Below are 27,348 nucleotides of genomic sequence, written 5' to 3'. Positions count from 1 at the left end.
ACCGGTGGTGGCCAATAGCGGAGCGTGACGTGTAGCTAAGCGGCTAGTGGAGGGGGCGGGGTCGTGGTGTCAGCTCAGAAAAGTCCTAGCTGCGGGCGAGAGGCTGCTGCACAGCGGGAAGCGGGTGAGTGATGCGCTGCTACTGTCGCCGGCCCTGGTGAGACTGTGATTTGTTCTTGTGCTTTTACCTCCCAATGGTTTCTCCTCGTATGTATGTGTATATATAGCGGTGCTACTTCGCGCAGAGCTGCTGCTGGGGTCCTATGGTAGAATGAGCACTGCACATACTGGGCCCACAGAAGGTGGGGAAGGTGTATAACATATAAGCGGCAAATGCACTCTGGCAAAGTTTGTTTAAGAAATATACATAAATAGGGTAGTTGTAAAAAAACATCCAGTGAGATATGTATCTCCAGTTGTTACTGATATTTGCTTGTTAAACTAGAAGCATGGTGACTTGTCTAAATGTGGAGTTGGTTCATTTTGCTGTTCCTAGTATAGTGGGGCAGATGTATGAAGCCCTGGAAAGTGCTAAAGTGCAGAGTGATAAACGACCAACTAATCAGCTCCTAACTGTCATCTTACAGACTGTTTAAAAAATGACAGTTGGGAGCTTGTATACCTGTATACTTGAGACTAAACAGAACTTGGTGTGGAAAAAATCTGTGTCGTAGCACTTGGCATGCTGATTCAGAGACTCGGTCCACATATATACAAGTGTCACATGTCAAATTAATCAGCACAGTCTCCTGGTGTGTCCTAGTCACATCACATGGCGACTTAGATGCAATTTCAGCAAAAAAGAGGCCCGGTGCTAGAAGATTCTCACATGAACTTGCTCCTGAGAGGGACTGTTTGGCGTGACTCCATCAAAGACAAATAAGGACACGTTTGTGTTTTAGATAAGTGTTCACGTTTGCTTGTTCCATATCTGGACTGCTCCTCCCGTCATACGGTAGCTTTAGTACTACTCACTAGACCAGGGCTCGACAAATCCCGGTTGCCATGGCAACTAAGATTTTACTCCTGGCGACCAAGTTTTCCAAGTAAAGCACCACCCCCACCACCGCAGGGAAGCTCCAATTGCCAGGCGCCCGATCCCCGCAGCCGGAGCTCTCACCTGAGATACGGCGTCTGGCTCCCCCCATGGGCACTATAGGAGAGATGTCATGACGTCTCTCCCATAGTAACGAGGAGCGACAGATGCAGGAGCTCACTCCTGAGCTCCAGCGTGTGGTCCCCCCACGGGCACTATGGGGGGGGATGACGTCTCTCCCATAGTTCTGAGCAGCGGCGGATGGCAGCAGACGCAGGATCGTGGGCTTAAGTAAGCTGTATTTTTTTTGTGTGCTCTGCACTATTACAGGGGGCTTGCTACTGGGGGCACTATTACAGGGGGCTTGCTACTGGGGGCACTATTACAGGGGGCTTGCTACTGGGGGCACTATTACAGGGGGCTTGCTACTGGGGGCACTATTACAGGGGGCTTGCTACTGGGGGCACTATTACAGGGGGCTTGCTACTGGGGGCACTATTACAGGGGGCTTGCTACTGGGGGCGCTATTACAGGGGGCTTGCTACTGGGGGCGCTATTACAGGGGGCTTGCTACTGGGGGCGCTATTACAGGGGGCTTGCTCCTGGGGGTGCTGTTACAAGGGGCTTGCTCCTGGGGGCGCTGTTACAGGGGGCTTACAACTAGGTTGAGGAGCACTGAAAGAGCATGTGTGGTGGTCAATACAAGCTTTCATATATATTGGTAGTGGACGATGGTCTGGCTCCTAAACTTTTAAGATGGCTCCTAGATTTACAAAAATTTGTCGAGCCCTGCACTAGACCGGTTCATATTAATGAGTCCTAAAGGAGTAATTCAGTAGTTTTGTGGGCCCATAGAGCGTGAGTGCCTGCCCAGAGCACCGGCTCACGACTAAACCAGTCTAAAGTACTGCTTTGGGAACCCAATGTGCTGACTTATCGCACATTTCTGCTCGCCACCTCCGGATGTGGCAAGCAGAAATGTTGGCGCCAACTGCTTTTCATTACAGACCTGAGCAACAATTGAATTGCTGTCAGGTGCCCACTACTAACAGCTGCTGGAGAAAACAATTGAATCACCTCAAAGCATGTTTAGGCTTCTTAAACACAGATTTTTAAAACCACTGATGCAGTAAGTGCTGGTCTCTCATTGATTTGTTTGTCCTTTAATACCGTCTTTTATTATTACCATGTTTGTTACCAAAAGTGCTGCATTGTTTGCTGGCACTCTTAATATTTCTAAGACTTTTATTTATAAGGTTTTTTTTTTAACATTTTTCGTGTTTTTTCTCTAAGACCAATTATTGAATAGGTCTTAAGTTGTGCCACAGTGTTGTGTGCAATGTACTTTTCATGGTATGTGCCTTGAAACTTATTCTAAATATAAGTGCCTTAATTCTTAAATGTTGCAAGCATTGCTGAAATTGACAGTGCAAAGCTACTACTTCTCACTGTGCGTATGGGTTGATTTTCTTAAATGCGGCTATTGAAGTGAAGAATAGCACTTGGGTGTCTTTTTTTTTTTTTTCTTTGGAAGATTAATGTGTTCCATCAAATTTGGGGTACATGAAAATGGGTGTAAGCATATTTTAAAGTCCCTAAAATGATTTTTAAAAATTCTTAAAAAATTAACCTGTCGCTATTCCAGCAATGGAGAAAACACCTGCCACATATAAGGGAACCTCTCTGGATTTAATTTGGCTTTTTTATAAGTATATTCTGTATTTTTTATTTTTTTTTTTCACCCCAAATTTAAAGGTAATTTTTTTGGGTTGTCCCGAATTTTTTTTTTTTTTTTTCCGACACAACTTTTTTAGGGGACATTCCCTGGGGTGCAGGCTGCGCCTTTTTTTTTTTTTTTAAGCTTGCATCCCTAAACCTCAATTCTACACTTTTTTTTTTTTTTACGCCAGCAAAAGGCTGGTGAACACTTATCCCCGTTTTTTTACATTGACTTTTTGCACCTGCAAAAAGTAATTTAATACGGGGACAATTGAAATAGGCGAAAATTCCGACATTTCGCCTCAAATTGAATACGGCCCTACATAACCAATGCACAGGAGTTTATAGCACTGTTTAAAGGTTTCAGTATCACATCTCTTAGATCAGGGGAGGGAAATAAGATCACCACCTCGAAAATTACAGCGTCTGTGTCTGTCCACGACTAGACTAGTCAGCCAGTGGGTGAGAGCTTCTTTGCTCCGCCGTAACATTTAGGGGTCAATCCTATTGGGTGTGAATTGCGAGGTGTCAGGTGAGAGTTGCAATTTTCACTTTGAATTCGCACAGCGAATTCATTTTGCAATCCAAATAGCAACACTCACTGATCAGTGAGACTGAATTAGCAACTTTCCACTCGCACCTCCCTGAGGGTGAGAGATGGAAAGGAAAATCTTTATTTTAAGGTTAAAATGTGGGGGACTCTGTGCTGAACACCTTGGACCCCCCCCCCCCCATGACCAATTAGGCAATTGGAAGTTTCTAATTAGCTTTTTTAGTCCAATAATTACATGTTATTTTTTTGAAAATTAGAAAAATTTCCTCAAATTACCCCAAAATCAACTTTTTCGTTAATTTAGGCACCCCAAATTTAATTACAATTTTTTAATTGAAAAATAATTTTTTATAATTTTTTCTCCAATTTTTCAAGGTGTCCTCAAAGTACCCCAAAATCACCCTTTTTTCCTACTTTTTTTTTTTTTGTTTAAGGTTAAACGAAAAAGGTTTTTTTTGTTTTTTTTAATTATTTTCTTGCATTTAAAAAAAAAAAAGCACAAATCAGCCATTTGACAGCATTTCAATACTTACAGTACCTTCCTAATGCCCACAAACAGCTGTCTATGCAGTCCTGCTAACGAAATTATCCATTTTGGGGCGTCCAGGATGGTCTCCCCACATTTTCATGCATTTCCTGCAAATCTCAGTTGGAAGTCAATTCACACCCCTCCGCTGCGAGTAGTGCGAAAAGGCATTCTTAATTGGATTAGAGAATTGTCGGGAGTGCGCTTCGCAGAGAAGTGTGCGAGTTTAAAGAAAAAAAAATCGCTACTTGCAATTCGCACCTAATTGGATCAAGCCCTAAGTATCAATGTCTTGGAAAGTAGACCAACATTAACTCCCAAAGTCAGACTTTGAAATACAATACATTTTAAAGGTGGGCGAGTACCCACGCTCTTGTAAATTAAAAATAAAATATGTTCCATCATTATGCGACACCCTGTACAAGCCATAGCTGTGTGTGTGGTGTTTCAATTGTAATATAAACAGCTTCAACACTTGTGTAGATTTCTGCAAGTATTACACCAGACTTTGTTATGCTTGGAGGCTAAAAGCAGTTTTCTGATGCAACATATCTTGCACTTTGTAACAAATAATTGCTTTGTCTTACAGAACCCTAGAGATGGCTTCAGCTCAGTCTGTGCTCACATTTGCAGTTTGTATATTATTGATAACTGAGATTATATTGGCAAAAAAGAGCTATTATGACATTTTAGGGGTTCCAAAAAATGCCTCTGAACGACAGATCAAAAAAGCATTTCACAAACTTGCAATGAAATATCACCCTGATAAGAATAAAAGTCCTGATGCTGAAGCAAAGTTTCGAGAAATAGCTGAAGGTAAGGAAACCTAATGATGTGATTGTGGGTTTTTTTTGTTTTGTTTGTTGAGAATACTGTTTTTTTTCCTACTTTCGCTTAGTGTGACCCATAAAATAGCTGGTTAATCTAATAAAATAGACTATTATGTTTTATTGGATTTAATGTTGATGATTTGTCTTCAATGACCACTATTGTTCAATTAGCATCACTGGGGCACTTTGCATCACTAGAAAAGATGCAGTTGCCTATATATGCGAAGCTGTAACAATTGCAAAAAATGTGCAGGTTGGCACCAGTAGTATGTATAGTAATACATAGTCACTATTAGGCATCAATTACATTTCATATACTTAAAAAAAACCTCTTTAATCTTGCATGTGTAATGAAATGGGGAAAAAAAATATATAAAAATTCTTAAATATGCACAGAAGCATAAAATCAGCTTGATGAACAATGAAAACACCAGTCATCTTCAGCATCAAACAGCTAATTACAAGCATTTCATTAGTTCTGTCGACCATAATCTTCTATTTGCATTTGCAAATAATTCAGCTTTCTCAGATGTATATATTGGTCTTTCCCTGTCTACATGCGTGCACAATTGAATGAGCACAGCTTTACTGTTCTTGGTTTATGGTAGAATGGTCTTCCCCCTTTTTTTATTTCCCCCCCCCCCCCCCCCCCCCCTTTCGCACCACTCGAGGAGCATACCAGCCATAAGTGTCAGAGTTGTGCAAATATTCTGGACATCTGTATGTCATATAAGATGGTTTAACTAACTGATGTAGTAGACACTTTGCAATTCTGTTCACTCTGTTTGCATATTGTAGATGCTTGTCTTCCTTTGCACCAATAGGATTATTCTGCCTTAAATGTCACATTTCAGTATAATTTGCAGTCTTGGGATGGGCAAGTAGATTAAAGCATATCTTGTGTGGTTGTTTTTTTTTTTTTTTTTTCTTTAATATGCTAACTTTTTCTTATTTCTCCATTTTAGCATATGAGACCCTTTCAGATGAACATAAACGGAAAGAGTATGATCAATTTGGCCATGATGCTTTCACAAATGGTGAAAGAGGAAGCACTGAGAATTTCCACCAATCTTTCAATTTCAATTTCGATGATCTGTTTAAAGATTTTGACTTATTTGGAGAGCATCAAAACCCTCGTTCGAAGAGACCTTTTGAAAACCAGCATTTTAGGGGCCACCAGGATCCTTCAAGTAGGCACAGACGTCACTTTGATGACTTTGCATTTGGCGGAAGTTTATTTAATGACATGTTTGAAGACATGGAAAAAATGTTTACATTTGGTAGTTTTGATAATACTCAGAGGCACAATAGAAGAACAGAAAATAGATTTCATGGATCCAGCAAGCACTGTAGGACTGTCACTCAGCGAAGAGGCAATATGGTTACTACCTATACAGATTGTTCAGGCCAGTGAGCAGTGCTCTTGGCACAAAACGCTAAACTTCAGCAAAGTGGAGAACCTATGAACTGTACCCAACAAAGCTTTATTTTAGAATATAGAAATACAATAAAGCAGATCAAATGGCAGGAAAATGGCTAACTCATGCACAGTGACCAGTAGAAGACCATGTATTGTAACATAATAGTAGGGTGCTATATAATTACATTGCCATACTAATAATTTATTTTAGGGTTTTGAAAACATGTGTAATAATAGAACCCTAACCAGTTGTACATTATTTCCTGCAAATTTAAGAACAGTTCAGTTTTTGTTTATGCATGATTCCAGTAGCTTTCTTTAGGCATGGCATACACTGTATAATTTCTACATTGAATGGTTTTATTTTGGCTTTAAAACCAGATATTTCAAAATGCTCTAAGATAAATTCTGTGTTCTTCCCATTCTTTGTTGCACTTTTCCAATTTCAAATGAAAGAAATTGTGTGTGTATGTATGTATGTATGTATGTATATATATATATATATATATATATATATATATATATATATATATATATATATATATATGTCACTTTAAGCAGGAGGAAACCAAATTTAGTAATTTGCTGGCTCTTTCTAACACCTTGGGCATTACTCAATTGTTGGTGCCGGCAGCTGTCCCCCCTTCGCACCCGATGGATCTATTCAATTGTTGCTCTTGTCGGGCACAAACAGTTGCAGACGCCGGCATTTCAGATCGCTACTCCTGGGGGTGGCGAGCTGAAATGCGCGAAAAGTGACCCATTTTGGCACTTTTCGCGATCGCGCCCAGCACTTTGGTCGGGTTTAGCAGTTTTATGCAACTAAACCCAACCTCTATGGTCGCAATAATCAATTAATTGAAAGTTGTCCTGCATTTCCCGTCACTTTAGACTGGAGATCGGGCACGATAAAACAATTGAATACTGCCCATTGTTTGACATGCACTATTTGAGTGTGTGTTCAAAACATAAGTGGATTATAGCTTGTTATATGCTCTAGTTCAAGTGGTCATAAAAGCCTAACTGAGCGACCATATGAAGTTTTCGGTTTGCTAGTTTTTTTTTCTGTTTACTAATTTGACTAAATGCATTCTCCCATATTGCTTTATTTTGATAAGGTGTTGAAAATACCAGTGAATTGCAACTCCCAAAATTCTTTGAGGGATTTTAGGGTGCCATGTCAATGTACCAGTCTTCCAGCTTATGGCTTGCCTCTACAATAACCCTCTCTGGACTTCTTAAAAAAATATACTTTACCCACAACATATTTTAATTCCCTAGAACATTAAAGGGGTTACATTGACTTCCATTGTAATGCAAGCAATACATTATTGGCCTAGCCAGCTAGAGCTGTGGAACACTTGCAATGTGCAATATTTTTATAGTGCCTGATGGTGCTTTGTGATCAGATGTTTTTATTTTTGTGTAATATTACTGCACTTTTCCTGGCATGCTCCATATGACTATTCATCTTATGGATAGTATAAATGCCACCTGTTTTACCTCATGTGTTGAGTGAAAATAAACGATACAGTAACTTCAAGTGGGTTTTTGTTTATGTAAATTTGTCTGGTTATTCTACAAAATCAATCGCCTGCATAAAGAATACAGGCTGATATTACAAATGGCTCACTGTACAAAAGTAATCTGAATTGGCCATGTTTTGTTTTTGCTGGTGAGTGTTCTCATAATTTCTCTGTAGCGATTCCACAAGGAGTAGAAGTCATCCTTTTTGGAATTATCTGTACTCAAAAGCTGAGTAACAGAATCTGATATTTTTATCCATTTACCAGCATGTGTGTATGTATAAATAGGTACTATACTCTGCATTTCAGAATCTAGCAATACTTCTCCTAATTTGGTCATTTAACACCACAGTATTCTTATAATGGATACAAGCAACCACAATTCCTGTGAAGCCTGACATGCAAACCAGTTCTTGTAGGGTTTTAAAAATTAAGTTTGGATCTGCAATTTGATGCTTGCTAATATTAAGAACTAATTGACTCTCAACTCCAGGTGGTATGCTTGTTACTCCATTCAGACAGTTTACGTGGAAAATGTAAAGATCCCCATTTCCTCTCAAATTTTCTCAAAGTGAGCCCTTTCAGTTGGGCTTTTTTTTAAAGTGACTTTACTAGCTTAGAATACATAACCTATATTTTGCTCTGCAGGAGAAAACCATAAACTAAACAAGTGTCTTTATTGTGGTCAATAAATAGTAATATCAGCATTGAGTTTAATATCGCTGATGTTGGGCAATGGGCAGGAGAAATGTTTGCTATGATGTATAGTGGTGCTCGAAAGTTTGTGAACCCATCAGAATTTTCAATATTTCTGCAGAAATTTGGCCTAAAGCTACCTCCCAGAGTTTCACACAAGTCCTAAAAAGTAGATAGAGAACCAAATGAGATAGATATAGATATATATATATATATATATATATATATATATAATTTTTATTAGGGAAAATTATCCAATATCGCATATCTGAGTGGCAGAAGTATGTGAAGCTTTGCTTTCAGTAACTGGTATGACCACCCCCTTGTGCAGCAATAACTGCTTCTTAAACGTTTCCGGTAATTGATTAGTCCTCAAAATCGGCTTGGAGGAATTTCACCCCATTTCTCTGTATAAAACCGCTTCAACTCTGTTATGTTGGTGAGTTTCCTCCCATGAACTACTTGCTTCATGTCCTTCCAAAACATTTAGATTGTATTAAGGTCAGGACTTTGACTTGGCCATTCCTAAACTTTAAATTTATTATTCTTTAACCATTCCTTGGTCGAATGACTTGTATATTTTGGGTCGTTGTATTGCTGCATGACCCACATTCTCTTGAGATGAAGGTCATGGACTGATGTCCTGACATTTTCCTTTAGAATATTCTGGTATAATTCAGAATTCATTATCTCATCAATGATGGCAAGTCTTCCTGGGCCACATGCAGCAAAACAGGCCCAAACCATGATACCACCACCACCACAGTGTTTCACAGATGGCATGAGGTTTTTATGCTGGAATGCAGTGTTCCCCTTTCTCCAAACAATGATTCTCATTTAAACTAATAAGCTCTATTTTGGAATCTTCTTTTCACAAGAGATTATTCAAATAGTCTTCTGGCTTGTCCAGCTGATCTTTAGCAGACTGACAGCAATGTTCTTTTTGGAGAGCAGCTTCTTTCTCCTTGCAATCCTGCAATGCCCACCATTGTTCAGTGTCCTCCTGATAGTGGACACATTAACATTACCTAATGTGAGGCCTTCAGTTGCTTAGAGGTTACCTTGGGTTCCTTTTGTGACCTTGCGAATTATTAGACTCCTTGCTCTTGATGTGATCTTTGTTTTTCGACTACTTCTGGGAAGGGTAGTAATGGTCTGGATTTTCCTCCATTCGTACACAATTTGTTTGATTTGTGTAGTCTAAACTCTTTAGAGATGTTTGTGTAACCTTTTCCAACCTGATGAGCATCAACAACTCTTGATGATGTCCTCAGAAATGTCCCTTGTTCGTGGCATGATACACTTACAAAAACGTGTTGTGAACATCAGATTTTGATAAATCCCTGTTCTTTTAAAGACAGGTTGTCATCTCGTAGACTGAAAATATCTGACTCGAATTTCATCTTCAAAATATCTGCTCAGTTTAAAGGTTCACATACCTTTGCCACTCACAGATGTGGTATTTGGGTCATTTTCCTCAATATATTAAGCATGTCTAATTTTTTGTTCTCATTTGTTTGATTTGGTTCTCTTTTATCTACTTTAGTGAAAATCTGAGGTAGGTTTAGGCCAAATTTCAGCAGAAATATAGAAAATTGTTAAGGGTTCACAAACTTTCAAGCACCACTGTACAGACATGCCCAAAAGTTTTGAGAATGACACAAGTATTTGTTTTCACAAAGTTTGCTGCTTCAGTGTTTAGACATTTTTGTCAGATGTTACTTTGGTATTCTGAAGTAAAATTACAAGCATTTCATAAGTGTCAAATGCTTTTATTGACAATAACATTAAGCTTATGCAAGAGTCAAAGGGGGAGATGTAAGAAGCTGTATTGGCGCATGTTATGTGCGCTGATACCACTTCTACCCGATGTATGATCAGGAGATTGGGCAGTAAATGATAGAGGCGCTTTGTGCCACTGTCATTATCGGCGCTGCTATCTACAAGATGGCTTCGCCAATAGACTGGGCCATGTATGAACGGTCAGATCGCCTGACTGTTCGGCCCGCTATAGCTATCAACAGCTACAGTGTGGCGATGCCCTATCCCCACAGCAGGGACAGCGCTGTCCCTGCACGTGGGGATCTCGCGATGCTTGCGAGAACCCGCACATGCTTGGTGGATGGGCTGGGACTGAGACACAACGCATCAGCACTAGGCTGATGCTTTGCGGTCTCTAGCGGGTAGTGCCAGAGAAGGGAAGTTATCGTTCCTCCGGCTGATGAGATATATAAACATCTCATCGGTAGTGCTTCCTGCTTCGCCTTGGTAAAGAGGCGAAGCAGGAAGCAATATAGCGGCATGTTAAGTGCCGCTATAATACATCTACCCCAATATTTGCAGTGTTGACCCATCTTTTTCAAGACCTCTGCAATTCGCCCTGGCATGCTGTCAATCAACTTCCGGGCCACATACTGACTGGTCGCCCATTCTTGCCTAATCAATGCTTTTGAGTTTTGTGGGTTTTTGTTTGTCCACCTGCCTCTTGAGGATTGATCACAAATTCTCAATGGGATTAAAGTCTGGGGAGTTTCCTTGCCATGGACACAAAATTTCAATGTTTTGTTCCCCGAGCCACTTAGTTGTCACTTTTGACTTATGATAAGGTGTTCCATCATGGTGGAAAAGGCATTGTTCATCACCAAGCTGTTCTTGGATGGTTGGGAGAAGTTGCTATTGGAGGATGTTTTGATACCATTCTTTATTCATGGCTGTGTTCTTAGGCAAAATTGTGAGTGATCCCACTCCCTTGACTGAGAAGCAACCCCACACATTAATGTTCTCAGAATGCTTTACTGTTGGCATGATACAGGACTGATGGAAGCGCTCACCTTTCCTTCTCTGGACAAGCATTTTTCCAGATGCCCCAAACAATCTGAAAGGGGATTCATCAGAGAAAATGGCTTTACCCCAGTCCTCAGCAGTCCAATGCCTGTACCTTTTGTAGAATATCAGTCTGTCCCTGATGTTTTTCCTGGAAATAAGTGGCTTCTTTGCTGCCATTCTTGACACCAGGCCACCCTCCAAAAGTCTTCGCCCTTTGTACGGACACACTATTGTCCGTTTATCACTTACAGTTGTAGCAAAGTCCCGCATGTATAGTCAGACCTGTAGAACAGTAAAGCATCCTGAGACCATTCATGTGTGGGGTTGCTTCTCAGCCAAGGAAGTGGGATCACGCACAATTTTGCCTAAGAACTCAGCCATGAATAAAGAATGGTACCAAAACATCCTCCAAGAGCAACTTCTCCCAACCATCCAAGAATAGCTTGGTGATTAACAATGCCTCTTCCAGCATGATGGAGCACCTTGCCATAAGGCAAAAGTGATAACGAAGTGGCTCGGAGAACAAAACATTGAAATTTTGGGTCCATGGCCAGGAAACTCCCCAGACCTTAATCCCATTGAGAACTTGTGGTCAATCCTCCAGAAGTGGGTGGACAAAGAAAAACCCACAAATTCTGACAAACTCAAAGCATTGATTAGGCAAGAATGGGCAGCCATCAGTCAGTATGTGGCCCAGAAGGTGATTGACAGCATGCCAGGGCGAATTGCAGAGATCTTGAAAAAGAAGGATCAACACTGCAAATATTGACTGTTTACATAAACTTAAAGGCGCTTATTGACAATTACATTGACACTTATGAAATGCTTGTAATTTTACTTCAGTATACAGTGCATCCGGAAAGTATTCGCAACGCTTCACTTTTTCCACATTTTATGTTACAGCCTTATTACAGTATGGGGAAAAAAAATTTTTGTCCTCCAAATTTTACACACAATACCCCATAATGACGACGTGTAAAGTTTGTGTTTTTTTGAGATTTTTGCAAATTGAATAAAAAAATAAAACTAAAATCACATGTACATAAGTATTCACGGCCTTTGCCATGAAGCTCAAAATTCTGCTCAGGTGCATCCTGTTTCCACTGATCATCCTTGAGATGTCCCTACAGCTTAATTGGAGTCCACCTGTGGTAAAAATCAGTTGTTTGAACAGGATTTTGAAAGGCTTACATCTGTCTATATAAGGTCCCACACTTGAGAGTGCATGTCGGAGCACAAACCAATCATGAAGTCCAAGGAATTTTCTGTAGACCTCTGAGACAGGATTGTCTCGATGCACAAATCTTGGGAAGGGTACAGAAAAATATCTTCTGCTTTTGAAGGTCCCAATGAGCACAGTGGCCTCAGTCATCCCTAAATGGAAGAAGTTCGGAACCACCAGGACTCTTCCTAGACTTGGCCGGCCATCTAAACTGAGCGATCGGGGGAGAAGGGCCCTAGTCAGGGAGGTGACCAAGAACCCGATGGTCACTCTGTCAGAGCTACAGCATTCCTCTGTGGAGAGAAGAGAACCTTCCAGAAGGACAACCATCTCTGCAGCAATCCACCAATGAGGCCTGTATGGTAGAGTGGCCAGATGGAAGCCACTCCTTAGTAAAAAGCACATGGCAGCCTGCCTGGAGTTTGCCAAAATGCACCTGAAGGACTCTCAGACCATGAGAAACAAAGACTGAACTCTTTGGCGTGAATGCTAGGCGTTCTGTTTGGAGGAAACCAAACACCGCTCATCAACCAGGCCAATACCATCCCTACAGTGAAGCATGGTGGTGGCGGCATCATGCTTTGGGGATGTTTTTCAGTGGCTGGAACTGGGAGACTAGTCCAGGATGGAGGGAAAGATGAATGCAGCAATGTACAGACACATCCTGGGTGAAAACCTGCTACAGAGCGCTCTTGACCTCAGACTGGGGTGACTGTTCATCTTTCAGCAGGAAAACGACCCTAAGCACGCAGCCAAGATATCAAAGGAGTGGCTTTAGGACAACTCAGTGAGTGTCCTTGAGTGGCTCAGACTTTAATCCAATTGAACATCTCTGGAGAGATCTGAAAATGGCTGCACCGATTCTTCCCATCCAACCTGATGGAGCTTGAGAAGTGCTGCAAAATGGAATGGGCGAAACTGCTCAAAGATAGGTGTGCCAAGCTTGTGGCATCATATTTAAAAAGACTTGAGGCTGTAATCGCTGCCAAAGGTGCATCAACAAAGTATTGAGCAAAGGTTGTGAAGACTTACTGTATGTACATGCGATTTCTTTAGTTTTTTTTTTTTTTTTCTATTTAGATTTGCAAAAATCGCAAAAAACTTTTTACACGTTGTCGTTATGTGGTATGGTGTGTAGAATTTTGAGGACAAAATTGAATTTATTCCATTTTTTAATAAGGCTGTAACATAACAAAATGTGGAAAAATTGAAGCGTTGTGCATACTTTCCGGATGCACTGTACCATTGTAACATCTGACAAAAAGGTCTAAACACTGAAGCAGCAACCTTTGTGAAAACCAATACTGGTGTAATTCTCAGAACTTTTGGCCATGGCTGTATGTGTTCAGCCTCCTGCTTTCAGCCCCAATGCTACATTGTATTGCACAGGTGACTATCTGGGTATGCCTAACCATATGCACCCACCCACTATTCTATAGGATGTAGTTTAACACTGTCCCTGTTGTCACTGTCAACAGCTTATGTCGAACACTGCATATGGTAGTGTTGCGATTTAAAGCTGTGTAACAGTGTCTGATAATTGAACTTTAAACAATGCCTTACCTTAATTTTTTTTTTTTCCCCCAAAGCCTTCACTGTAACAATCTCATTACTACCCTGTCTACAAGCAGTGTTGGACATATTGCTGTCCACTGTTTCATTTATCTATATTCTGAATGCCTATAAGACACAACTATGGCAGTTCCACAGCCTCCCTATGGTTTGTAGAATAAAAAGTAACCCTTCTAGGCCTGGATGGGCCTTATTCTGCAGTGACCTGGAGCTGTGTGGTGCTAGGGGAAAAATGTCCTGCATGTTCCCCCTTAAGCGTGGGCATTTATTTTTATTTTTTTACCTCCTAACATGAGGTTTCATCATGGTTCCAGACCTTGCGCTGTCTGTTTTCCTGTGGTGGCATGGGGTATAGTCGGGGAAAAAAACCCCACAAGACTTACATTTTGTTAAGACACATTCTACAATAGGACACCAAAGTATGTAACCGTCATCCTTCTGTGGATGATTAATCAAAGCTATTGTCCTCCTACTTCATCTTTATCCCAGTTGTAGCATTATGATAACTTAGCTAGTCCCTCACTAGACCAATTATGGTGAAGTAGGTGCTGCAGCTTTCTTATATAGTGTTATGGTTTTAGTGAGAGTGTGCTCTGGTGTCCCAGCAATAAACCTTTGCTGGTCACCTCTGCTTTGTAAATGTGGAGGGTTTGTGAAAATGTTCAATGATAACTACTCAGAATCCTAAATGAACAAAACAAATACATAAACTGTCACCATCAGAAATATTTTTATCACCCACCAGACCAATTTAATTGAAATCAAAGATATGAGCATGCATAATACATTGTTTAGTTCACTCCACAAGAAGCATTGTTAGTGGTTTGAAAAGAAAACTGCTCTGTAAAAATGTGCTCATAAACCTGATCCCAGTGACTCCTTGAACGATGGTGCACAATGTGGCTGTCTGGTATGTGTAGTTTATAATGGTGGGGACTTGGGAGGCAATTGTTTTTACTTGCCTACTGATATGACTCACTAGCACAATGTTAATCTGAGCATGTCACTGCATACGTGAATTGTAATCAGGAGTGAACAAAATACTGTAGAAGTCAGACAAGTATATGATTTCAATAAATAGTCAAAAAAAGTTATTCACAAGCAGGAGATATTTTGTTGCATTGTGTTTCCTGGGATTTGTCCAGTCCTCAAGAGCATTTGGAACATTTCATTAGGATTTTGAGTGCTACTTATTGAGCTGTAATTTCTTACTCTCTTGGTTTATGCAGTAGCTGCCAGACTTTATTAAGACATAGGTATTAGTAGTACGTGTGTAGTGTTTTATAATTGTCATTCTATGCCATTTGGAGATGCAGGAATTGGAAGATGTCTTAGATCCGGAACATTGTCATATTAACATTGTAGCCTACAGCAGTAATATCTGCTTTGCTCAACCCCACTCATTCCACATTTCTACTTACCATGCACTGTGCAAAATGCGTTATAGGAGAATATGGCATGAAAGAGAATTGCTGATCATTACAAGGTGGGACATCACATTTTTAACATTGGGGGGAATATGTGATAAATCTTTGCAAAAATAATTGTTTCTACTTCAGGGTCCATAGGGTATCCACAGGATACCTTGGGGTATAGGTGTGACGTCAGTCGCAGGGCACCAAAGAGTTAAGCTTTCAGCCTCCCAGGATGCACTAGGTCCCCCTCCTATACCCCGCCCCCGAGCCAAGGCACCTCAGTTTAGTTTGGTGCCCGGCCGGAGTCGGGTGCACCTGTTGGAGTGGGGGCTAGAAGAGCCCCTGAAGCTTATTCTTCATGCAGCTGTGGCTGCACAACTGGATGAACAGCATGGACAGTCAGTCCTGACGTCCATGCTGTCTTCCCTACACCCCGCCGGTACCAGAACGCCGGTACTGATCCGGGGATGCTGGTGGGCGTCTGGGGTCACAGCTAGCGGTGACCCCAGATGCTCCGGACCATGGCCGGATTCAAGGGGGACAGGGGTAAGCAGCGGGGTCCCGCGGTGGGTCCCCGCTGATCACATGGTCCTAAGTCCCCAGGCAGGGGGCTCCCTGGGGACTGGCTGCAGCGTGGAGCCAGGCGACCAACCTGCGCTTCCACTACCCCCTGGGACAGCGGACCGCAGCAGAGCGGTAGCGCTGCGGCGTCCCAGGGGTTAAATGCATGCCAGGGGAGCGCGCCTTCCCTGTCTCACAGCCGGCGCCTCCCCCGCTGCACACAGCCCTCTCTGCATGCTGCCGACTGGTCCTGTGGCAGCGTTCCTCCCACAGGCCAGCCTCCTCTCTGCTCCTCGGCGGCCATCTTCTCCAGAACGCATGGTGAACGCTGCTGGAAGCGCTGGAAGGAAGCATCGTGGTCTGGGTCCCCCCGCATACCTCTCCTCCGCTGTGGTCAGGTCTGTGTATGCAGCGCTGTGTCCTACCAGGCCCTGTGTCTGTGTAGTTGAGTGATCAGCGCTGTTAGTGCAGGAATTGTTATTTTTCTGCATTGTATGTGACTGTGCTAGCGCTGCTGCCTGTAATCTTTTCTTCTCTAAACTGTCAGCTTTATTACTGTCCCTGTTCTTTCTGCTAAAGCCCTTGCGGTGCGGTGCTGCAGGGTGGTCTCTCGCCTATTTAATACTTAATTGGTGAGAGAGGTCACATACGTGGTGCCATCATGTCTGAAAGTGATTTTCCCCTCCGGCTACAGTGTACCACGTGCAAAGTACCGTTAGCGGAGGGGGAGGGTAGCGCGGAGGGCCTTTGCCGGCAGTGTTTGTCCTTGGCGCGGCCTATTACGGTTACAGCACCGGTACAGGAGCCGCCCTGGGCTTGTTTCGCTCAGGCGTTAACAGCTTTAGTGGGCCAGTTAGCTCCGCAGCCCGCGCTTACTCCGATGGGTTTGTCCCAGCAGTCTGTGGTGTCGTCACCCATGCAGGGGTTCCCACGACAATTGGTGGTACCCCACAGTCTCCCTATTTCCCCGCTCCCGGGTTCTCAGGAGCCAGCGTGGGTTAACTCCCTGACGAGTTCTGTACAGCACTTGTCGGATGTGTTGCAAGGGGAGTCTGTGATGTGGTCTCATAAAAGGCCGGTGGCGTCTCTGTCCGCTCCTTATGAGGATGACGAAGGGACGTCTGATGATGGGGAGATTCTAGATCCTTACGATCAGGAACCTCTCCATACTAAGGACGCTGATGCTAAGTCCAAAGTATATATTCCTGGACTTATTCGGGCGGTCCGCACAGCCTTGGTGATTGAGGACGAAGTTCCCCCAGCGGCTAAATCTAAGTATGCCTTTTTCAAAGATGTGAAGGGCGATGCCACAGTCTTTCCTCTTTCGGGTCAGTTGGTGGACCATTTAGAGGAGGCGTGGAAACAACCTGGCAAAAGATACCAGCCGAAGAGACGCCTGGCGGTGGCTTATCCGTTCGCGGATAATTATTTTGCGAAGTGGGAATCCCCTCCACAGGTGGATTCTCACGTGACCCGTCTTGTCCGTAGTGCCACATTGCCGATGCCATCCATGTCCTCCCTTAAGGATGCTACGGACCGCAAGGTAGAAATCTGCCTGAAGTCCGCTTATTCCCTTGCAGGGGGGGCAGCACGGCCGGCTATGGCCATTTGCTGGGTTGCCAGAGCGATGGAGCGCTGGGCGGATTCATTAGAGGCATCTTTTGAATCCGACTGTCCGGCCGATCAGGCGGAGTTGATTGGCAATCTCCGTGATTCGGCCACCTACATCAACGAGGCGGCTCTAGACATTAGTACTCTGGTGTCTAGAATTTCTTCAGCAGCGGTAGCTGCTCGTCGCACCTTGTGGCTGCGATCCTGGAAGGCGGACGCAGATTCCAAGAAAGGTCTGGAAGCGTTGCCGTTTGCCGGAGAAGTTCTCTTCGGTCCGGATCTGGATAAGATTGTGGCCACGCTGGCGGCAGCCAAATCTGCCTGTCTCCCGTCGGCCGCTGCTCCTTCTGGTTCGGGACCATCGTCCTTTCGGTCATCTAGGGCCCAGGGCAGGCCCAAACCACAGTCGTTTCCTCGACAGGCTGGCCCTAAGAAATCGGTCAAGCCCCGGAAGCAGGCATGGAGTACCAGACGTCCGGCCCCCAAGCCAGATGACAAGCCTGCGGCCTGACGGTCCGGGCCTCCCTTTGGGGGATCCCAGGGTGGGAGGCCGCCTGCTACAGTTCGCCCAGTGTTGGTCGACCACTACGACAGACACTTGGGTTCTGGAGGTGGTTTCCCACGGATACGCCCTCTCCTTCCGGCACAGACCCCCGGCTCGCTTCTTTACCACGGGTCTCCCATCAGACCGGAACAAGGCTACGGAGCTGCGGAAGGTATTGCACACTATGCTCCAGGCTGGAGTTATAGTGGCGGTTCCATTCTCCCAGAGGGGCCAGGGTTTCTATTCAAATCTATTTTTGGTACAGAAACCCAATGGGTCATATCGTCCGATTCTCAACCTCAAAGCACTCAACAAGTCTTTGAGGGTCCCGAAGTTTCGGATGGAGACCCTACGGTCCATCATTCTGGCGCTGGAACCTGGGGACTACTTGGTGTCATTGGACATACAGGACGCTTACCTGCATGTCCCTATTCTTTGGCGCCATCAACAGTTCCTCAGGTTTGCAATCAGCAGCGACCACTTCCAGTTTCGGGCGTTACCTTTTGGCCTGGCAACAGCACCACGTGTTTTCACCAAGGTGATGGCGGTCATGGCGGCTTCTCTGCGGCTGCAGGGAGTCCGCATGTTGCCGTATTTGGACGACCTGTTATTGGTGGCAGGATCTCCAGAGCTCCTGTTACGCCACTTGGACCTGACCATTGCACTGCTGCAACGGCACGGCTGGCTAATCAACTGGCAGAAGTCCACTCTAATCCCGTCTCGGAGGATTCTGCATCTTGGAGCCTTATTGGACTCGGGACAGCAAAGGATCTTCGTGACGGAGGACAAGATCTCTGCTTTACAGTCAAGGGTGCGCAGTTGTCTGCACAGCCGCCGGGTGTCCTTACACTCGGCGATGAGGTTACTGGGCTCCATGGTGTCGGTGTTCGACATTGTGGAATATGCCCAGTTTCACTCCAGACCTCTGCAGCACCTGATCCTGTCCAAGTGGAACGGGCTGACTCAGTCTCTGAAGTCCCAGACGATTGTGCTCACCCAGGAGGTTCGCCTGTCCCTTACGTGGTGGTTACAGACGACCCACCTCAACAAGGGACGTCCGTTCTGGGTTCCAAATTGGGTCCTGTTGACAACGGACGCCAGTCTTCGGGGCTGGGGAGCAGTTTCGGGTCCACACTTGTTCCAGGGCAGGTGGACGCCGACAGAAGCGGAGCTTCCAATAAATATCTTGGAACTCCGTGCGGTCTTCAATGCTCTCCAGCAGGCACAGCGGTTTCTCCAGGGTCGCCCGGTGCAGGTCCAGTCGGACAACGCTACCACCGTGGCCTACATAAACAGGCAAGGAGGAACTCGCAGTCGGGCGGCTCTCGTAGAGGTCTCTCGGATCCTGGTTTGGGCGGAGCGCAATCTTCCGGCCATATCAGCGGTCTTCATCCCGGGAGTGCTCAATTGGGAGGCGGACTTTCTAAGTCGCCAGGACGTTCATCCGGGGGAATGGTCCCTGCACCCGGACGTTTTTCAACTACTGGTGGACAGGTGGGGTCTTCCAGAAATCGACCTCATGGCGTCCCGGCACAACAACAAGTTGCCGGTGTACGGGTCTCGCACAAGAGACGAAGGGGCGTCTCTGGTGGATGCTCTGTCCGTCCGGTGGACGTTCCGGTTCGCATACCTGTTCCCTCCGGTCTCCCTTCTTCCACGGGTAATCCGGAAATTCAAACAGGAAGGAGGGACGCTCCTGTTGATAGCTCCCGCGTGGCCCAGACGGCACTGGTTCTCAGACCTTCAGGGTCTGTCCGTGGACATTCCTCTGCGGTTGCCGCTACGACCGGACCTTCTGTCTCAGGGTCCTTGCCTTCACCCGGACCTGACTCGGCTGTCTTTGACGGCGTGGCTGTTGAGACGGCCATGCTGAGGTCCCGGGGGTTTTCCAGCTCTGTGGTGCGGACCATGTTGCGAGCTCGGAAACCGTCTTCCGCGAGGATATACCATCGCGTGTGGCATACGTTCTTCCAGTGGTGTCGACCGAGAGGTTATGCACCGCGGGAGTTTCGTCTGTCTCGGATTCTCGCCTTCCTGCAAGCGGGACTAGATCATGGGCTTCGCCTTGCTTCTTTGAAGGTACAGGTTTCGGCCCTATCTGTCTGGTTTCACCGTAGGATTGCTACAATCCCGGATGTGCGCACCTTTATGCAGGGTGTTCTCCGCATTCAGCCGCCCTTTGTTCCACCTGTGGCGCCTTGGGATTTGGCTGTGGTCCTGAGGGCTCTCCAAGGACCGCCGTTTGAACCACTGGGCTCAGTGGATCTTAAATGGCTAACAGCTAAGACTGTTTTCCTTCTGGCCATTGCTTCGGCCAGACGTGTTTCTGAGTTAGGGGCTCTTTCTTGTAGACCCCCTTTCTTGGTTTTTTATGGGAACAGGGCAGTGCTCCGCACTCGGCCCGAGTTTCTTCCCAAAGTTGTTTCCCAGTTTCATATTAACGAGGAAATAGTTGTTCCGGCCTTTAACTCACCGGGTCTTTCCGTGGGTGAGGCCTCTTTGGATGTTGTGCGGGCCTTAAGGACTTATGTTGACCGCACTTCTTCATTTAGGAAGTCGGACGCTTTGTTTGTCCTCTTTGGCTTCCGTAAAAAGGGTTGGCCTGCTTCAAAGCAAACTTTGGCAGCCTGGATCCGTATGGCTATTTCTGAAGCTTATCTTCATGAAGGCCTACCGGTCCCTCCTTCTCTGAAGGCTCATTCCACTAGGTCTGTGGGTCCTTCGTGGGCAGCTCGACGTGGTGCCTCGGCAGTTCAGATCTGCAAGGCTGCTACGTGGTCTTCTGTCCATACCTTCGTGAGGTATTACAGGTTTGACACCTTCGCCTCTCAGGATGCTTCCTTCGGGCGGCGGATTCTCCTTTCTGCACAGGAGCGTCCCCACCCTTAAAGGATACTGCTTTGGGACATCCCCAAGGTATCCTGTGGATACCCTATGGACCCTGAAGTAGAAAATATGAGATATGGTAAGAACTTACCCTTGTTATCTCTATTTCTACGAAGTCCATAGGGTTCCACAGGACTCCCGCCCTGTCGCACCTGTGCTGCAGATGGGCTTTGCTCTGGTCACCGGTTTTCCGTCTCCCTCTGGTGAGAATGTGATTCTTGTATGTGTCCAGATCTTTGTTCTCTCTCTTCCTTCTCCTCCTCCGGCCTATGGCTTGGTAACTAACTGAGGTGCCTTGGCTCGGGGGCGGGGTATAGGAGGGGGACCTAGTGCATCCTGGGAGGCTGAAAGCTTAACTCTTTGGTGCCCTGCGACTGACGTCACACCTATACCCCAAGGTATCCTGTGGAACCCTATGGACTTCGTAGAAATAGAGATAACAAGGGTAAGTTCTTACCATATCTCATATTTTTTTTATTTTTATTATTTAAATTTCATTTTGTTTACCTGTGAATGCTGTTCTCTCTGTTCTTCTGAGATTAATGATACATTAAGTCTCACAGCTGTACTATGTATATTTGCATGTAGATATATGCTGGTGGACCAATTATAAGCATTAGGCGATGCACTGGTTTTATGCTGCATTACACTGCTGAAAGCCAATAAATTGTTCTAAGATATCGTCAACAAATTATGTGTTTAAAATAAACTGGCTAAGCATCTGGATTCTACCGTTAATTCATAGTTACTACATTTCATCACAGACCATTTTATGCCAGCAATGCTGCAGGTGTATTTTATTTATGCCTAAATGGTTTATTGCCTGTGGCTGACAGCCAGTATCTAGTTGTAAACCATTATAAAATAACATCTGCCAAACAGAGAATGATTAATCTTCAGGAGCTAGAATACAAATTAGTTTATTGATTTAAATATTCACATATACATGCCTTCATTTTTTTTTATGCCTTTACAGCCCTGAGCCTGTGCATAGCCAAATGTAGATAAGCTGTGATTTGCAGTTTGCAGTTTGTAGAATGGATAGTTACTTATACCCCTTTTACACCAGAGCTAAAACCCAGGTTATTGCAGGGTTAACCCGGGTCGCTCCTTGGTGTAAAAGGGGGAAAGGGCTGGATTTCCAGGTAGAGTGATCCGGCAATCCAACCCAGGTCACTAGCAGGGTTTAACACGGGAATAACCCTTGAAACTCTGCAGTGTAAATGGCGCAATCTGGGTCACGGTGACCTGGATCGTGCCGCATGCCTGCCGATTGGCCGGCCTCAGTGGCGCTTGGAGATGACGTCATCTCCAAGCGTCCACTTCAACTCAGGAAAAGCCGGGTCTGTGCAGACCCAGCTCCGGTGTGAACGGCGCCGGCTATATTCTGGGTCTGATCCGGATTAGAACCCTGTTCCAACCTCCGTGTCAGAGCCGGAAGTTAAGTGTAAAAGCGATATTAGTCAAAGACTAATGCAGACAAAAAAACCTATTAACCTACGAGAGTGTAACAGCTGTAATAAATGTTAGCATACCAAATGTTTGCCCAGGAAAATAGCACCCAAAGTACTTGTATTGGAGCCAGGTGTTACGTTCTACGGGAGGGGAAAGGTAGAAAATGGAAGTTGTCTATTTACAATTAGAAGTGTTAAAAAAAAGTGTTCCCCAGTTTTCAACAAGGAAGTCTTGCATGGGGCAATTGTTGAAAAGGGACCAATGGAACAAGTGTCTTAATAACTTGTGTTACCAGTTTAAAAAGAAACACAAATTTTAGCTGCATGCCTATTGTTTGTCTCACTCATTTCTACATCTGTATATATTCAGCTATCTATACATATTCCATGTGACATGTCAACGTTCTCAGAATGCTGACAGGAGATGCGGGGAGGGTTATGGGAATAATACCATAATCGCCGCTCGTCAGATGCCTGCACCGGAACTGCTGCACACGTGAACACCAGGTCGTAATAAGTTGCTGATGCTGCTGGGACCAGGTAAGTGGTCAGGGCCATTTGGTTTACATTCTATCATGTCACAGGACATTTTGACAATGTTGACATTCTCATATGAACCTAATACATGTCGACATGATGAATGTTGAACTAACATACCACACCCATATGCATCTTTATGACCTATATACTATGCCAATGCTTGCAAGCCCCCACCCTTCTGTTACACCTTTATAAGCACAAATAACATACATATGGATACGTAACAATTTGTGTGTGTCTATGTCCGGTACAAGTAAATTCTTACACCGAATTCTACATCACACTTTTATCTTCAACAGTTATGCTTATTGCAATAGGTTACTAATGGCTGCTATGCAATTGTGCTTATCTTCATGGTAATCTTTCCACAATTCCATATTGTTGTGTATTTGCTTGCAATATATAATCTATCATAATAAGCACTAAATCCTATTTTCTACTTCAGGGTCCATAGGGGTCCACAGGGTGACCTTTGGTTATAGCTGGATCCTCGGGCACCACGGAGTTAAGCTTTCAGCTGCTCCCAGGATGCACTTGGGTCCAACCTCCCCTATACCCCGCCCCCGAGCCACAGGCTCCTCAGTTTTAGATGGTGCCCGGCCGGAGTCGGGTCACCCTGCGGGGTGGGCTGCAGGAGCAGCCCCCTAAAGCTTTTAATTTTTTATTTAACTTAGTTAAATTTATTTATTTATTTTTTACTTCAGTTTTTCTCCAGAGCGGCAGCGCTGGGCTGTCTGTACAGATGCCCACGCTGCCGCTCCTTCTCCCTGCTGGCGCTGCGACACCAGCACTGAACTGGGGATCGCGGCGGGGGAAGCCAGAGTCTGTACCAGCCGGACTCTGGTTTCCCCCTGGACTGCTGCCGGAAGACGCCGGGGAGATCAGGTAAGCCGTGCACCGCTGATTAGCGGCGGTGCGCGGGTTCCTTTCAAATGCAGTCCCATGCCCCCGGTTCTAGGGGACAGACCGGGGGCGCTAGCGGTGACGACGGGCCCCCCCTCCAGCGGAGGCATACCCCGCCAGACCACTAGACCACCAGGGTAAATTAAGCGGCAAGCGGGATGCTGGCAACCCGTGGGTTAATATGCTAGCCAGGGGAGGAAGCCTTCCCTGTCTAGCGGCTCCTCCCCTCAGCTCAGCGTGCCTTTCAGCACGGAGTCTGGCGTCGCTGAGCTGCAGCTACTCGGGCCACTCCTCCTCTGAGGTCTCCAGCAGCCATTTTCTCTGTGGCAGCGTGGATACTCTCAGGGAGCACGCGGACCGGTCCCCCTGTGTACCTCTCCCCCGACAAGGACAGTGTACACAGCACTATAGCCCTCCCAGACACTGAATCTGGGAGGTTGATTGTAGTGGAAAGGTGCAGTGAGTATATCTTCCTGCATGGTATGTAACTTTTGCTAGTGCTGCCTGTCTGTCTTTTTTCTACTTACTGTCAGCCTATACCTATCCCTTTCCTTCTCCTACAAGCCCTACAGGTGTGCGGGGGAAGGGTGTTTCTACTGAGCTCACTTATATAAATCACGTATTTGTGAGGTCCGTCACATACAGTTGTGTGCTACACGGTGCCATATTGTGGGCTGTTGTCCAGCACACGGGTGAGTGCGCACGTTTTCTTCCAACGTCATGTCCGAGGAGGAGATTGAGCACTCCGGGGCTCCGGTATTGTTCTCCTGCAGGCGCTGTTCTGCAGGAGTGGATAGGGAGGATTTGTCACAGGACGGCCTGTGCGGACGGTGCCAGGCGCTCCCTGGTATGTCTAAACCTTCCATGTCGCAGGAGCCACCGTGGGCGATGTTTTCCCAGGTGCTGGTGTCCATCGCGGACCGTCTGTCGGTCCCGACTGCCGCCCCTACTAGGGCGTTGCCCCAGCCTGCCATCCCCCATTCCCCGGGTGTCCCACAATTATTGCAGACTCCCCCGGGGTCTCAGCCTGTTGGTCTCTATGCGGGGTTGCCAATGTATATTCAGTCCACCCCTGTGGCACAGCAGGCTGTGGTGCAGTTTCAGGCTCCTGTGGCAACTCCTTCACCCTGGGTGGATGCGCTTTCCCACACTGTCCAAGATTTGGCGGCAACATCTTCGGCCTTTCAGTCGATGTTGCGCAGTGACGTGCCCTCCAGGGTGTCTAAACGCTCAGTCATGGCGCAGGCTGCGCATCTTCCGGATTCTGAGGGGTCCTCGGACGATGGTGAGGTGCAGGATGACTCAGCCTCAGATGCCTCAGTCCAGGTGGTAGACACTAAGTCTTCCATCAATGTGCGGGCTCTGGTTAAGGCGGTGCGGGCCATTCTTCTGATTGAGGATGAGGCACCCGCTCCCAAGTCGAGGTATCCTAGTTTTAAAAGAGCTAAGGTTACTTCTGCAGCGTTCCCCTTGTCTGATCAGTTGACTGATCACATGGTGGTGGCCTGGCAGACACCCAGTAAGCGTTTCCTGCCACAGAAACGCTTGGCGTCCAATTATCCATTCCCGGAGGCGTATTGTAAGAAATGGGAAACTCCGCCTGCAGTCGATTCCCATGTAACACGCCTCATCAGGAGTGCTACTTTGCCATTGCCGTCTATATCCTCGCTGAAGGATCCTACGGACAGGAAGGTGGAGACTTGTCTAAAGTCTATATATTCTCTCTCAGGGGCGGTAGCCCGGCCGTCCATGGCCATCTCCTGGGTGGCCAAGGCCATTGAGGGGTCGGCCAACGCCTTGGAGGACGCGTTTACGGATGAAGCTCCAGACGTCCAGAGGGCGTTGTTAGGACAGATGAGATGCCGCCTCCTACACTGGAGAAGCATCTTTGGATGCTAGCCTGTTGACCTCTAGGGTTTCGGCGGCAGCAGTGTCTGCTCGTAGATCCTTGTGGTTGCGGTCTTGGAGAGCAGACGCGGATTCAAAGAAAGGCTTGGAGGCCTTACCTTTTAATGGAGAATTACTATTTGGTCCGGACCTGGCCAAAATAGTAGATACCCTGGCGAAATCCAAGTCAGCCTTCCTCCCTTCAGCTACTACACCTGCTAAGGTCCGGAGCTCGGCCTTTCGTTCCTTTCGGGTTCAGGGCAAGGCAAAGGGTCAGTCCTTCCCGAGGCAGTCCGCACCCAAGACCGCCTCAAAGCCAAAGAAGCAAGCCTGGAGTGCTAGGCGCCCTTCTTCCAAGCCAGAGGATAAGCCTTCTGCGTGATGGGACGGGCCTCCCTCTGGGGGACCCCAGAGTGGGAGGCCGACTTCTTCAATTCGCCCAGTGCTGGCACAATACCACCACGGATGCCTGGGTGCGAGAAGTGGTCTCCCAGGGGTACGCCATGTCTTTTCGGCACAGGCCGCCTTGCCAGTTTTTTTGCACAAGTCCTTCTCAGGACAAAACCAAGGCCTTACAGGTTCAGGAAGCCATAGAGGCCTTGCTGACGGCGGGGGTCATTATACCCGTACCACAGTCTCAACGTGGGATGGGGTATTACTCTACGCTGTTTCTGGTGCAGAAACCCAATGGCTCTCATCGCCCCATCCTCAATTTGAAGTCCCTGAACAGGTTTCTCAGGGTTCCCAAATTCAGGATGGAAACTTTGCGTTCCATCATTCTGGCGATGGAACCGGGGGATTATATGGTCTCCCTGGATATCCAGGACGCCTACCTCCATGTGCCTATAGCAACATCGCACCAACAGTTTCTGCGGTTTGCTATTCTCCACAACCACTACCAATTCAGGGCTCTACCCTTTGGTCTCTCCACAGCTGGTTGATCAACTGGAAGAAGTCCTCCCTCATCCCATCACAGCGGATGGTTCATTTGGGGGCCCTGCTGGACTCTCGTCAGCAACGGATTTTTCTGACTCCAGAGAAGGTCTCCTCCTTACAGCTGCGGATTCACGGCTGTCTGAGCAGTGGCAGAGTGTCGGTGCACTCAGCGATGAGAGTTTTGGGGTCCATGGTGTCGGCATTCGACATGGTGGAGTTTGCCCAGTTCCATTCCAGCTGATTCTTTCGGAATGGAACGGATTGCCACACAGGATCCGCTCTCAGATGCTGGTGTTGTCCTCGGAGGTGCGTCTGTCCCTAGCCTGGTGGCTGTAGACAGCTCATCTCCTAGAGGGGCGCCCCTTTTGGATCCCGGAATGGGTTCTGCTCATGACAGATGCCAGTCTCCGGGGTTGGGGGGCGGTGACAGGCTCCTTGTCACTTCAGGGTCTTTGGTCGGCGGAGGAAGCGATTCTTCCCATCAACATCCTGGAACTGAGGGCAGTATACAGAGCCCTGCAGTGGTCCGCCACCGCTCTTCACGGAAGGGCCGTTCAGGTGCAGTCAGACAACGCCACCATGGTGGCGTACATCAATCACCAGGGAGGTACTCGCAGTCGAGCTGCGATGTCGGAGGTGTCCCGCGTCCTGGCTTGGGCGGAGCGCTATCTTCCAGCTCTCTCGG

The 27,348-nt window shown here is 46.2% G+C and overlaps 1 protein-coding gene across 2 annotated transcripts; it reads left to right on the top strand.

The window, feature by feature from the left end:
* The first annotated feature begins 17 nt into the window (after window positions 1-17).
* On the top strand, window positions 18-7,627 carry DNAJB9 (DnaJ heat shock protein family (Hsp40) member B9). 2 transcript variants are annotated; one of them, XM_088457730.1, is made up of 3 exons: window positions 18-124; window positions 4,424-4,650; window positions 5,630-7,627. In XM_088457730.1, the coding sequence occupies exons 2-3, from the start codon at window positions 4,434-4,436 to the stop codon at window positions 6,076-6,078; spliced, it is 666 nt and encodes a 221-aa protein (XP_088313856.1). In that variant the 5' UTR covers window positions 18-124; window positions 4,424-4,433; the 3' UTR covers window positions 6,079-7,627. The 2 variants fall into 2 exon arrangements, with proteins under 2 accessions (XP_088313856.1, XP_088313860.1); XM_088457734.1 differs by having other exon boundaries at window positions 19-157.
* The last annotated feature ends 19,721 nt before the right edge of the window (window positions 7,628-27,348 follow it).

This window comes from Taudactylus pleione, unplaced genomic scaffold (assembly GCF_031769625.1).
Source record: "Taudactylus pleione unplaced genomic scaffold, aTauple2 ptg000041l, whole genome shotgun sequence".
NCBI lineage: Eukaryota > Metazoa > Chordata > Amphibia > Anura > Myobatrachidae > Taudactylus > Taudactylus pleione.
The sequence above is the reverse complement of the archived record's forward strand: the minus strand, read 5'-3'. Positions and strand labels throughout refer to the sequence as shown.